At 38.6% G+C, this 13,982-nt stretch overlaps 1 protein-coding gene across 1 annotated transcript in view; it reads right to left on the bottom strand.

The window, feature by feature from the left end:
* The window catches only part of ca10a (carbonic anhydrase Xa), a 225,703-nt gene that overhangs the window by 25,240 nt on the left and 186,481 nt on the right, over nucleotides 1–13,982 (bottom strand). The window contains exon 4 of the mRNA XM_026315653.1: nucleotides 3,360–3,545. Coding sequence (XP_026171438.1) covers nucleotides 3,360–3,545 — 186 coding nt within the window. The remainder of the gene's footprint in view (nucleotides 1–3,359; nucleotides 3,546–13,982) is intronic.

The raw sequence follows: 13,982 nt of genomic DNA, 5'->3' as shown, positions 1-13,982 counted from the left end.
TACATATCCTATATCACATTATGTGCACTGAAGAAAAACTGAACACACATAAACACACACTCACACTCACAAAGAGCCAGGAGAAATGGATGGCAGAAAAAAAGGCACGGTTAGTTAGAAGATATAAAAGAGGTGATTTAAAGATGAAGGCCTGAGTGTTAATGCACCCACACAAGCTGCCATTTCAGAAGGATGCTTTGCTTTAAAAAGTTTGAATATTTTTCTCTTTGTTCACTTTTCAAGGACATACGCCGCCACCACTCATCTGCAGATGGAGGCGAGAGGCAGCTGGAGAGAGAGAGAGAGAGAGCACAAGAATTTTCTACATTTTCGATTATGAACAATCTTACTGGACCTTGGAAGTCATGCCTTTGTTAGGGCTGAAATGGGATATCAGGGGAGGTGGTGGAGGATGTTTTCTTCTTGCTGTTTCACTCAGAAAGGATTTGAGTGAAAACACTATGGCAAAAGGAAATGGGATGTTCACACATAAACGTGTTTGCAACCTTTCCTGGTCTTACTTGCCCAGCAGTTTTGGCAACACCACTACATCAGTCTGTCTGAGCCCCCAGGTATTCTGCAAAAACTAGCCAGTTGGGAAGGAGTTCCTCAAACTGTGAAAGACTATTGGTAACATTAAAATGAAATAACAAATGCAAATTATAGTTTCTATTGGACTGTTCGTGATGCGTGAGAAAATTTAATGTTTAATTTTCATGTTCAGAAATGTACTGTATAATTACTGCCTAAATGAAAGTAAAAATGAGAACTTCACTGAGAAAAAAAGAATGTGAATTATTAACAAATCATTTTCAGTGTAATCCTAAGCTAAAACTTCAAAATAAAACAGCAAACAAATTTTTGTATTTGAAATAATTTCTCAATTTTCTCATTTTTGAAAATGGAATTGGACTTTGTCATAGTTCATAGATTTCAAATGTTTATAATGGATTTAGACTTCTTGTTGTTGAGTCACCTTCTTCATACATAAAGATGCCACTTGAATGACAGCCAAAACATTTCAACTCCAGTTGCAGTGACTCAGCTTATAGATAACTTCACCTGGATGACTGAGAATCTTTACACACATTGTAATGGACTTTGGTCACACAGTTTGAGCCTGAGGACATGTGTTCTCTATTTTCCCCAAGAAACTGGGATTTTAGAAACTCGAGGGGTGTTTAAAAACAAACATGTGGTTCATATTGTAAAGACATGACACCGTATCCACAGGGGAAATTGGCTGCTGCAAACACAACCTTTTCTACCTGCCTCAGCGAAGCTCTGTGCACTGTGGCAGCAGTGTGACATCACCTTTCAGATATCAGCAGTGAATCTCTTCAGAGCTGAAAAACTCTTCTAACACAAATTTAACCCATAAAGGCCAAACCAGTGACTGAAGTTAAAGGTGAAATAAAACATGAAGCCCTAGAGGGAGTTGTGATATACAATAATGTGTGTGTGTGTGTGTGTGTGTGTGTTCTTCCGGGTGTTGGTTACATCTCTCTCCACCCCAAGGACACTGTAAACACTTGTTTTATTCTGATTTGTATATCAGCTCTCAGACTCTGAGGGACGATAAATGATTATCATTAATTATAATAAAATTGCCTGTCAAGACTGCAATTATTTTGTTGCCACACAAATTGGTTATTCGTATAATGGTGGCAGCAGAATGCAGCAGTATGAGTGACTCATGATGTTAAACAATCAAAGCCAGGGAAGCTAATTGTCTTACTCGTCAAAATGTTAAAATAGCTCCACGTGACCAAATGTGTTGATGTGCGAGTGTGTGCAGAGACAAAAGAGTAAAAGGTGTTTGAGACACTTCTCCGTTCTGAGGAAACATTTTGCATTTTAAAAGTGCATCACTGCCTTTTACATATAGAGCTGTGTTTTAAGGTAGTCAATTTCACCAACTCAGCTCACAGTTCTGCATGGCAGCTGACAACCCAATGACCGGATGAGATCTGTCACTTTGGATGTGGTTCACCTGGCTTCAGAGAGGGCACACCTTACAGCTAGGGGTGTGCAATTAATCGAATTTTGATTTCAAATTCGATTTCGGGTCTCAACGATCACAAAAACTATATAATCGAGAAAAAACAATTATTGTGTTTTTCAAGTTATTTTGTTCTGCGTTCTTAATGACGCGCATGCGCACTTTCGTCACTACAGAAGCCTGAACTCTCTCAGCCTATACTGTCAGCGAAACAAGTCGCGTATGTGGTATCTGGTGGCATTTAAAAATGAATGAGTGAGTTTTAAAGTATAAACATAACGAATCACTCAAATGTCAATTAAAAGGGGCGGCATGGTGACTGAGTGGTTAGCACTGTTGCCTCACAGCAAGAAGGTTCCTGGTTTGAAACCCATCAGGGGCCTTTCTGTGTGGAGTCTGCATGTTCTCCCTGTGCTTGTGTGGGTTTTCTCCAGGTACTCTGGTTTCCTCCCACAGTCCAAAAACATGTATGTCAGGTTGATTGGTGACTCTAAATTGCCCATAGGAGTGAGTGTGAGTGTGTGAGGTTGTTTGTCTCTATGTGGCCCTGTGATGGACTGGGGACCTGTCCAGGGTGGACCCCTGCCTTTCACCCAAAGAGAGCTGGGATAGGCTCCAATAAGCGGGTATAGAAAATGGATGGATGGATGTCAATGAAAAGGTCAAAAAAGCTTTTGTTAAGCTGATTAGGCTACACTGTAATATGAACATTCACTCAAATCATACAATGAAAAAAAACACACAAGCTCATCAAACTGGCTGCTTTAGTATGATGATACAGATAATTCTGTCTTGACTACTGTAATGTAATTGAATAGCATATGCACTGAATAACAAATACAGACATAGAGACAAAGATTCCTACTCACATTCACACCTATATAGACCATTTAAAGACACCAGTCAACCTAACCTCCATATGTTTGGACTGGGGGAAGAAGCTGCTGTCAGTGATTTATTGTGAAGAATCCAGTTTATTAAAATACTATCCAGTGATAGAAGGACGATGTTGTAACTTTAATTCCTTCTCAAATCAGAGCACAATGACAAAAGGCTTTTTGTTATGTCTGTAACCATAGAGATATGTGCAACTGACACCCCCACTGTACCCAAAGCACTTCCATATTCACCTTGGTGTGTTTGAAAAATCAGATCTGACAAATTCATTATGGCCCAGCTCTGACCTGCTGCTGAAATGAAGTGAATACCAGAATATCTGGCCTCTCTACTGACCTGTACATACAGGTCCTATCTGATTCTGCATGAGTATTGGTATAATGTTGGCCAGATGTTTTGTAATTATCCATAAATGCCCATTTCAGCCCAGTCCCACCCACATCCAGGCACACACTTTTACCTCTCCAGAGAAGGCCTGTCCATTCAGCAGGTGTTCAGAGCCCTGGCTGTCCTCACTGCCGAAGTGTAGCCGGATCTCTTCCAGACGATGGCTGTATGTCATTGGCCCTCCAGAGATGTTAACCAGATGCTCCTTGTCCAATCGCAGAGACACGTGGCGGCCCGTGTTGTACATTGTCCCTCCCACCTGACAAAGAACACATAAAGCAGATTTAGTCACACACATACAATTATATTCCATTAGATATTGCACAAAGCAGTACATCTCAAAATAGATATCATATGCGGACTCCTGAAGTTGCTTTCACATGTGTTACAGTTCACTTGCCTTTTGTTTGCAAATGTTACTGTAGTTACTAAATAATCCCACAAAAATGTGACTACACTAGAAGGAATGAGGGACAAATTTAAAAACTCTCCAAAGTTTGCCTGAGGCTCAGATGGAGCTTCAGCTGTCCCACTAAGCTAATACAAACTGGTATCTTCACAGTAATTCCTTGCACAGCTGTGGTACCAGTGGTGCCCTCAACAAGTCATGGTTTTCATGGATTTTAGTTTCCTTAGTATATTGATAAAATTGCTTTGGGTGCAATTATCTTTCTTTCAGAAGGTATTTGCTGTTGAAATTTATTGCATTCAAATTATATATTTAGTTGAGAAATATGTAAAATATGTGCAGATCCCCAAACATCTTTTTTGACTGGGGCTTTATTTCTATACAAAAATAAAAGTTGACAAATTTATGCAATAATATGCAAGAAAATTTGTCTCACTAAAACCTACAATGTGAAAACAAAACACTGTTTAAGAATTTCTACTTCCTTTTCAAGAATGTGTTTATTTTCAAGCTCTTTTTAAACCCGTAGCTGTATAACGATGATAACTGAAGGCCATTCTGAAGGAATGTTTGCCTCTACATCTTCTATCTGAACTCTGAATCATTTCTTCTGTAGTTTTTCTACTGGAGGAAAATCACATTTTCTTGAAGTCTTTTTCAGTTGCCTGAGTTCTGGAGATTGAGTTGTCTTGTATTTTTGTTGACTAAGGAATTCAAGTGTTCATTGAAGCCAGTATCATCAGTAGAGCTTACACAGACAGTCCTGAGGGCTTTATTTAACTAGGTAGAAATTTAAGCAGGAGAAAGGCAAGCATTACAGTACTGTAAATTGCAACACTTTGTGACTTTAAAAGGAATTATTTATGCAAAAGTATTGGCTATTAATGACTATTAGGTTATTATTATATTAACATTTTATATAATTTTATTTTTAGTTGAATCTATAATGAGTCCATAAATGCTGTTGGATAATGCTGGAAAGATATCTTTGTAATCTTAATTACGTTGGTCAAGATTACATAATACTGCGATGGACTGGTGACCTGTCCAGGGTGTATCCCTGCCTTTCACCCAAGAGAGAGCTGGAATAGGCTCCAGCAGATCCCTGTGACCCTGGCTTTCAGGAAAAAAACGGGAATAGAAGATGGATGGATGGAAGATTACATAATATTAATAGCAGTTAATATTAGTATTGCTAAGTTAAGAGATGTCGCCAATTAAAGCTGGAACTTTAATATGTAGAAATTTGATATTAATTATTCCTTTTGTTTTGTTTTTTTCGCCAGCAGTTGTGAAATATCTTATCAGTCTTTAATAAGTGGGTTTGTGTGTCTGTTATGTTAGTGGTATGTGTACACCTGCAGACAAAATTGATGGAAAAACTGTCCTGTTGCCATTATGGTGGGTAATGGGTCCTGAGGTGTTTCGACCTTGTGACGCTGTTTCCTGGTAAGAGAATTCACTTCCTGTTGCAAGTGTCTTGTGCTGTATAACTCGTCTATGGATCAGCAACAAACTAGCTTTAGTCTAACACACCTAAAAACTAACTAAACTCTCTGAGCAAATCAATAACTGCTACACATTCCTGTACTAGTCAAGTACCTTTATATTTTGTCTGGTATTTCTTGCTATTTCCAGACTTAGTGCACGTTAGCCTACCAGTTAGCTTAGCTAGCTAGTAGCATGGCTTCTCCCTCTCCCTCTCTCTCCTGCTCGGTGCCACATGTTTAGTTATTCCTCTGCCTCCGTTAGTGATAATGATACTTGTAATAAGTGAAAGGTTCTGCTAATTTTGGAGGCAAGGATCACTGAGTTGGAAGCGCAGCTCTGCACCTAAAGAAAAAAAATAAAAAAGCCAGCTAGCCTAGCCCCGTTAGCAGATGTGGAGCCACCAAGCTTAGGGTCTGGTGAATTTCCCGACTTCCTGTCTGATTTAGTGCTCAGTTCAGATAAAGTCATTATAGTGGGAGATTTTAACATTCATGTAGATGTTGAAAATAATAGTCTCACCACTGTATTTAATTCAATATTAGATTCAGTTGGTTTTACTCAAAATGTTAATAAACCCACCTATTGTTTTAATCACACCCTTGATCTTGTTCTATGGCATCAAAATTAATAATTGTTTAAATTAATAGTTTTTCTCCAAAAATGCTATTTTGTCAGATCATTCTTTAATAACTTTTGAATTGAAGATGATGGATCATGCAGCATTTGGAAGAAAAATCCACTACAGCAGATGTTTATCCCACAACACTGTTAATAAATTTAAGAAACTGATTCAATCTTTATTTACATCTATGCCATGTGTATGTGGAGGGCAGCTGCTTCAATCCCACTCCCTACCAAATTGATCATGTTGTTGACAGCGCTGTAACCTCACTGCATGAAACTCTTGATACTGTGGCCCCTCTGAAAAAGAAGTTAGTGAATCAGAGGAGATTAGCTCCATGGTACAGTTTACATATTCATATTCTATACCTTAAAGCAGGCATCGCGAAGGCTGGAAAGGAAGTGGCGTTCCACAAATTTTGAAGAATTTTTTCTAGCCTGGAAAAACAGTCTACTAACATATAAAAAAGCTCTCCGTAAAGCCAGAACTGCATACTATTCATCACTAATAGAAGAAAATAAGAACAATCCCAGGTTTCTTTTCAGCACTGTAGCCAGGCTGACAAAAAGTCACAGCTCTTTTGAGCCCAGTGTTCCCTTAGCTCTCAGCAGTGATGAATTTATGAGTTTCTTTACAAATAAAATCACAACTATTAGAGATAAAATTCAGCAGATGCTTCCTATAGCTGATATAAATGAATCTATTGGGACATCCTGATAGTAATGAGTTACAGTAATCTAGCCTTGAAGTAGCAAATGCATGAACTAGTTTTTCTGCATCATTTTGAGACACAATGCTCCTAATTTTGGCAATATTGACCATACAGTAGACCTCAGTTATGTTTAGACTGCTTCTCTCCCATATAATTCACATCAGCAGTTGCTTCATCTAAATAATCAACATGTCTCTTTGACCCCATCCAAACTAGACTGCTTAAAGACACCCTGCCATTAGTTGGCTCATCTTTATTAGACTTTGTAAATTTATCTCTAATATCAGGCTATGTACCACAAGCTTTTAAGACTGCAGAAATCAAACCCTTACTCAAAAAACCTAGTCTTGATCCAGGAGTCTTCACTAATTATAGACCAATATCCAACCTACCATTTCTAAAATCCTTGAAAAAGCTGTTGCTAAGCAGCTATCAGAGAACTTACATAGAAATGAATTATTTGAAGATTTTCAACCAGGATTTAGAGCACATCATAGTACAGAAACAGCACTGTTAAAAGCAGTGTTAATTTCGTTGACGAAGTATTTTCGTTATAATTTTCGTCAACGACAAGTTTTCACTGACGAAAACGACATGTTAACTAAATAAAAATTAAGTGATGACGACGAAAACTATATTTAAAATATATTGACATTTTCGTTGACTAATAAAAACGAGACAAAAATGTGAGTGAGGGACGTTTTTAGAAAAGATCCAATCAGAATTAATCTTCTTAGACACACGTTTAAAAAGTAACTGATGCACCTAGTGATGTGGGATGCGCGAGTACACGACATCATCATAGCCTACACTGGGTTTGTGTCTGACTTAAACTATAATGAAATGGAAACAGCTGGGAGAAAACAAAGAGAAGATATATGGGTCAGTTTCACGTTTGATGCAATGGCATTACTGCTAAATACAGTTTTTCTCTTAAATATTTTGGAGTTGCTCTTTTGCTTTAAAGAATGAAGAATGTCTTATGTAAGTTATAAACAATGCATATCTAATTTTTGGTCCTGTAAAATACACAATAGAAATCCTTCTTCTCACATACAAATCTCATGATCAAGCTCCTTCATACCTTAAAGACCTCATAGTACCATACTATACAAATAGAGCACTTTGCTCTCAGAGTGCAGGTCTTGTAGATCCCAGAGTTTCCAAGAGTAGAATGGGAGGCAGAGCCTTTAGCTATCAAGCTCCTCTCCTGTGGAACCAGCTCTCAGCCTGGGTTCAGGAGGCAGACACTCTCTGTACTTTTAAGGCTAGACTTAAAACCTTCCTCTTTGACAAAGCGTATAGTTAGGGCTTGTTCAGATAACCCTGACTCTCGATCGGTGCACTGAGCTCCCCTACCCTAACCCTCCCTTCCCTTCCCCTCTCCTCCTCTCTTCCCCCCTCACATGCATATTCTACCATTGAATGTTTCTAACCTTGTGCTCTCTCTCTCCCCTAGTTTGTGCTCTCTCTCTCTCTCTCTCTCTCTCTCTCTGTACCTTCTGCAGGTGTCCCTGGTCCTGGAGCTGTATATTGCTGATGTGCAGTTACTGGTCCCACCAACCTGCAGTCTATTTGTTGTTTATTGTTGCTGTTCTTTTCTCTCTGCTCTATCCACTCACCCCAACCGGTCGAGGCAGATGGCCGCCCAAACTGAGCCTGGTTCTGCTGGAGGTTTTTTCTTCCATTAAAGGGAGTTTTTCCTCTCCACTGTCGCCAAGTGCTGCTCATAAGGGATTTGTTGGGTTTTTTTGTTTTTTGTAAAGTGCCTTTGAACCTTTGATCATCTGCAGGAGTTTCCTACAAGTTTTGTACAACTGTACAACTGTGAGGCTTATGCGAATTACTAAATAAATTTCATGTAAATGAGATGAGGAGAGACAATAATCTGCTTTCGCCATAGCACATTCTTATTTCCTGAGTTTGTAATGTGAGGAACAAAGCAGCTGCTCTGTAAAAGTTTTTTACTGATGAAAGATTTGTACACTCTGAGGCTGGACTGTTCTCTTGTTTTCATTTTTATATAAATGTAAAGTGACCAGTCAAACAGTCACAGACTGAAGTTGATTGCTGGAGTGACTGCAGCAGAAAGTCTTCGTGAGCAAATAGAGATATGTTATTAAAAAAATGCAAGCATTGGAAAAGACCACTAGTGATTTCGTGATCCTGAATGTTTAAAACCACTTGGCATTCTGAAAGTCATATATTTAACTTCTGAAATAAGAAGAATAAAAAATGTTCTGTTGGTTTAAACGTAGCCCTGAAACAGGACTGTTATTGCGCCGATCCTCAGAATCAGGCTTATTTGTTCTCTCCATTTGGAGTTGAAGCCCTGCCTGAATTAATGTGTCCTAAGGCTGAGCAGTATGTGGGAATATGTGGTATTGTTCTTCACTGGCTTAAGATATACCTCACCAATAAAAACTTCACTGTTAATATTGGTCATTACTCATCCTCTTCAGACCCCCTCTCCTGTCGTGTCAAGGGTCTGTCCTTGACCCCCTTTTGTTTTCTGTGTACATGCTTCCACTGGGATCTGCATTTAGGAAACATGGCCTCTCTTTTCATTGCTTTGGCAATGATATTCAGATTGTTTTATCTTTGGGGTCTTTATCAGACCTAAGGACATGGCTGGCATGTAATTTTTTAAAATCGCAATGAAAACAAGTGTGTATTGTGTTTGGTGATCAACTGCAGAGAACCCAGAGAATGCAGAGAACCTTAAAATTTCAAGGTCACAACTTGTTAAGTAAGCCTGAAGCAAAAAGAAAGGTCAGGTAGAGATGATAACAGAAATGTTGCCTTCAAAGGTTGAAATCATCAGAATACATTCACAGATAATACACTTCAATGTTGTAGGGGAAAGGTGAACTTGCAAAAGCTGTGTATAACCACTTTTACCAGTGTGTGTGTGTTTATTTATAATCAGGAGTTCTTTTAAAATGAGACATTGCTATTCACACCACGGTTTGATTGGACTTCCATCACTCTTATCTGCCACTTTCCCTCGTGTCTCCATTCCCTCGCTTTCCTTCCTCTCCTCTCCCTTGCCCTTAGTCCTTTCACCACTTGCTTTCAGAATGATCACCTCCTCCGTTAAATTCACAGAGAAAGAAGTCTGCCCACACGTTAATATTTTATAAAAGCGCTGAAAATCAGTGATTTGAAAAGAGGAAGAGGGAGGAAGAGGTAAAGATGCAAAGAGGACAAAATTATAGGGAGACACGCATATTGGATTTAGGGAAGGACGCTAGAGTGGAGTGACTGAAGGGAAGTCTGAGGTTTTGAGATGAGGCGACTCAGGTGAGGTAAGTCCCATGACGGCCAGAAAAATCTCATCCGCCTCAAGATCTTAGCTGTTTGAGTAGTAGGAAAAATGGTGAGAGGTCTGTGTACACTCCCAAAATATTAGAGATGCACTGCATGATCAAAAATATGTGGATACTGGAGCTGCAAAGGTAAATGTATTGTAGTAATGAATCCACAGCGTAATGGAGCATTCTAGCCTCTTTTGTCTCTTTGTTTTGGTTTTAACTTTGAAAGGCAGAGGTCACGGGGGTTGTTAGGCAAGCTCATTTTAGGAATGTAGAAGTGAATTGCCCATCAACCGTCACTGCAACGTCCTACATGGGTACTACAAATCCTACAAATCTGGAACCTGCAAATTACCAGGTTCCAGATTTGTATAGCAGGGGAGATAAGGAATTGTTGCCACTAAGTTGAAAACTTACTGTCTAAAGTAAGTAGCATTAATAGGAACTAAGGGACCAAAGCCCAACCCATGAAAACATCCTCACACTGACAAAAATATGTGGACATATGGGCCACACAGTGCAACTACAAAGCACTAAAATAAAGAGAGAAGCTGAGTTTCTCTTGTATAATATCTTCACATTGTTTTTCATGTTGCATATAACAACATGAAACAATATATGCTATGTGCACAGTATGAGTTTTTTCCCCCACGGGCCAATATCTGTTGTTCCAGCTGATTGTTTATGTCAGGCTAAATGTCTAGTTGGTGGCTGGGAAGCGTGAGTAGTCAAGTGTGGTTGGAATGACAGAGGCAAGGAGCTTAATTGTGTTTGTCTTGTGGCCAAAAAGCAAGTACAGTAAAAATCTGCACTTTTCCTATTGACAATCCTCAGAGAATGGTGGAATACTTGCTGCAGATACTGAAGGTACAAAAAAAGACTATGATGCGACCATAGATGTGCTAATTATTAACCCTGAGAAGTGGTGAATTTGAAAAGAAAACAAATGTCTACTGGAGCTCAAAGCAGTTTCTAGAAAGAGAATTAAAAACATAAAAATCATTAATAATTTAGGAGAAATTGTGAGTTTTCTAAGAAGCACTTGAAAAAGGTCACACTTAGCTATGTTTAGCTAGCAGCTAGAAGCCAGACTTGTAGAATAAATGACTACACACTTGAATAAGGCTTGCTTACATCATTTGTCATATTTCTGCTGCAACAATTACTAGACAAAGTCAATGCAGTGGAAAGGTTGCAAACAAAGCAAAAGCACTATATTCCAATCTGCTTTCTCATTACTCTTTTGGCATCATGACACTTTTGCGAGCAGTGGAGTAATTATTACAAGCTGTGTGTAGAGTTCATATTTTCATTCTCAGTGCTGAATGTATTTCAGTAGACCACTGCTCTGTTCATGAAAATAAATCCAGCCTGTTAGGTAAGTGGAGAACTACTTGTTGCTTGTATATCTGGGCTGTACAGCAATCAACAAAAACACTTTCAGCTGTCCAAGTCATCTCATATCTCAAGATCACACTACTACACTGATTATACTGTCCCAGCTTTTAAACTAATGGCCTCTAAGTCAGGAAACGCTCAGCTGAACTTCAGCCTTTTGTTGACAGTGTTGCTATAAACAGCATGCAAATTCCGTTGTTCAACTTATAATACTAAGCTGTATAAAAATCTTTATATGGTCTGAAACTAATTTCATTTTGGTCCTTCATACCACACCATGAAAAAAAAAAAAACAATAATAATTAAAAAAAAAAAAAAATTAAAAACAGATCAGTGATCCAAACTGGTGCGTTGACTGACATATTCTTTCATTTTCATAAACACACATGCTGTAGTTTACTTGGACTCAGTCTTACATACACCGTCCTGCTGCTCTGAATGTGCATAGCATTAATCCACTGCTGAACATAGTGCCCAACAAATGCATTGTTTCCTCCTCTGTAAGTAACATTTGTTAAAAAGCAGCAGTAATCAGATGATTTATGAAATTACTGTGCAAAATCTCTGGAATTTGTTTATGATTTTGTTTATGACCACACATAAGACCTTACATACTGAGGTTCCAACCACAGAGGTGACTTCAGTGAATTAGTGTCATTAGATGTTTTTGCAAGGCTCTATGGCTCTATGTGTATAGACCAAGAGTGATTGATGAACCCTGTATCTGCTGTAACATAAAAGTCCCTTTTCACAGCGCACAATATCAGTAAACATTACAGTTGCTTCTAATAACATCAGTAATGGTTATGTTCTATTCAAATGTCTGAGGAATGCCACTGTAACCAGAGAACCAGCAGAATAATACAAGGAGCCTGAAACTGAAACTGACAAATGTAATTTGATCCCTTTTCATTTTACTATTTACATGTATGGGTCCCTGTTCAAGCTCACAACCTTCAAGCTTTTTACCTATAATGTGGTAATAGTGTTAGTCACAGCCCTACTGTGCTGCCCACACGCAAATATGATATACATATTTTTTAAACTTAGTATGACGGGCAAGGTGGTCAGCACTTTTTTTTTGTGAACCACTTGTGGTGGGTTTGGCCCTCATTCCCGAGAAATAACCCAGTATTTTCTTGTTTTAAGTGAGGTCCCGTTGTAATGCTGTTTCTTTGGAGGATTTTTCTTCTTTGGGAAACACACAAGCAGAAATATACAATGTCGAGCAGGTGCACATGTACTGGCAGCTGTTTCAACTCATCACAACAAGTGTATGAGAAACACATCAAAAAGACAGAAGAAGCTGCCGACGCGGCTTGATTCTGATAGAACTAGACATCAAGCGAACAACATCATTGCTGATCCTGACAGCTGACAACATTTCACACACAACAGAGTTCCAATAAATGGATACACACTGGTGAGAAGGTATCATGCTATTAGCAATATATAGGAATGCAATGTATATGTGTATGTGTATATCACATTTTGAGGCTTTCTGTGGTCATTAGTGCACTGCATTCCAGGGTCTTATGTCATATGTCAGTGGTGAGTGTTTTCTATAAGCCTTCTAATGCACCTCATTTTGTTCAAGCAGCCTAAGCATGTTTTAAATTTGTTCCAAGAAGCTTCCAGAAGCGACAAAGCTGAAAAAGACAATTGCAATGCACACTGGTCCTCCCTTAACAGATAGTGATGATCACAACTGCACCACCACATTAGAGGTAATAGCTTGGTGAACATAAACAAGTCATAAAGGAGATTGTTGACTGTCTGGGGCAGACGTGGTAGTAGTGGGCATGTACGGTAATAGAAAGCATGAGTAGCATGCTGGTAATGAGAAAACACAAGGAACATCATCATTATCTGCGCACACAGATCAATAAAGTAATTTACCCCTTGTTACAAAAAGAAGTCTTCACTAACTACTTTATATGTTCAGCTATTAGGCTGTAGTATGGCCCCATTTACATTGAAGATTTTATATCTAAAAGCTGACATTAGCTAAGGACAAAAGGTTTCATCTGAAAACCACACCCTAAGCAAAAAACAAAAAATAAAAGTGCAATATGTAAATTTGCTACCAGGCAAAATAAAAGAGTTAAGTAGTGGAAATAGTGATAAGTTACATGAATATATTAGAGAGCAATGGTGAAGAGCACACACGCTTTAGCAACCATCAGATGGGATTTAATATCTTCTCTAAAGACCTGCAAATGTAAGCACTGAATCAGGGCGAAAGCATAATGTATTTGATTAAAATACAAGATTGCTAGTGCTTTTTCATTAAGGTGTGCAGACGTGGAGAGTAAATGAAATGGATAGAGATAGAGGAGATGCATTTACATAACATGGAAGGGCAGAGGGGAAAGAAATAAAGGAAGAAAGGAGAAAAGGGAGAAAAAAGGCTAGTCGTGATGAATTAAATACAGCCAGAGCTGTGTGGGCTGCAGTTCAGTGAAGTTACAGACACACATATCAGTACAGCACTTCCAGTAATGCTACATGATGACAGAGATTGAACACACATCTGAGGTATTAGAGAATAGTACAGAGACTGTTCTGTCCTTACCAGAAAAATAACAGCATCTGTACTTCAAATCAATCATATCGGGGCAATTCTGAAAGCCACAGCTAATGTTCATTTTTTTCAATGTTCATTGCAGACAGTCTTCCTTTCTTCGTAAAATATTTGTGCATTGTAAATGGGGTATGGTCATTATACTTATACTTGAATCAAACTCCAG

The sequence above is a fragment of the Mastacembelus armatus genome, chromosome 19 (assembly GCF_900324485.2).
Source record: "Mastacembelus armatus chromosome 19, fMasArm1.2, whole genome shotgun sequence".
NCBI classification, from domain to species: Eukaryota; Metazoa; Chordata; class Actinopteri; order Synbranchiformes; family Mastacembelidae; genus Mastacembelus; species Mastacembelus armatus.
Note: the sequence above shows the minus strand (reverse complement) of the source record. Positions and strands in the feature narration are given on the sequence as shown.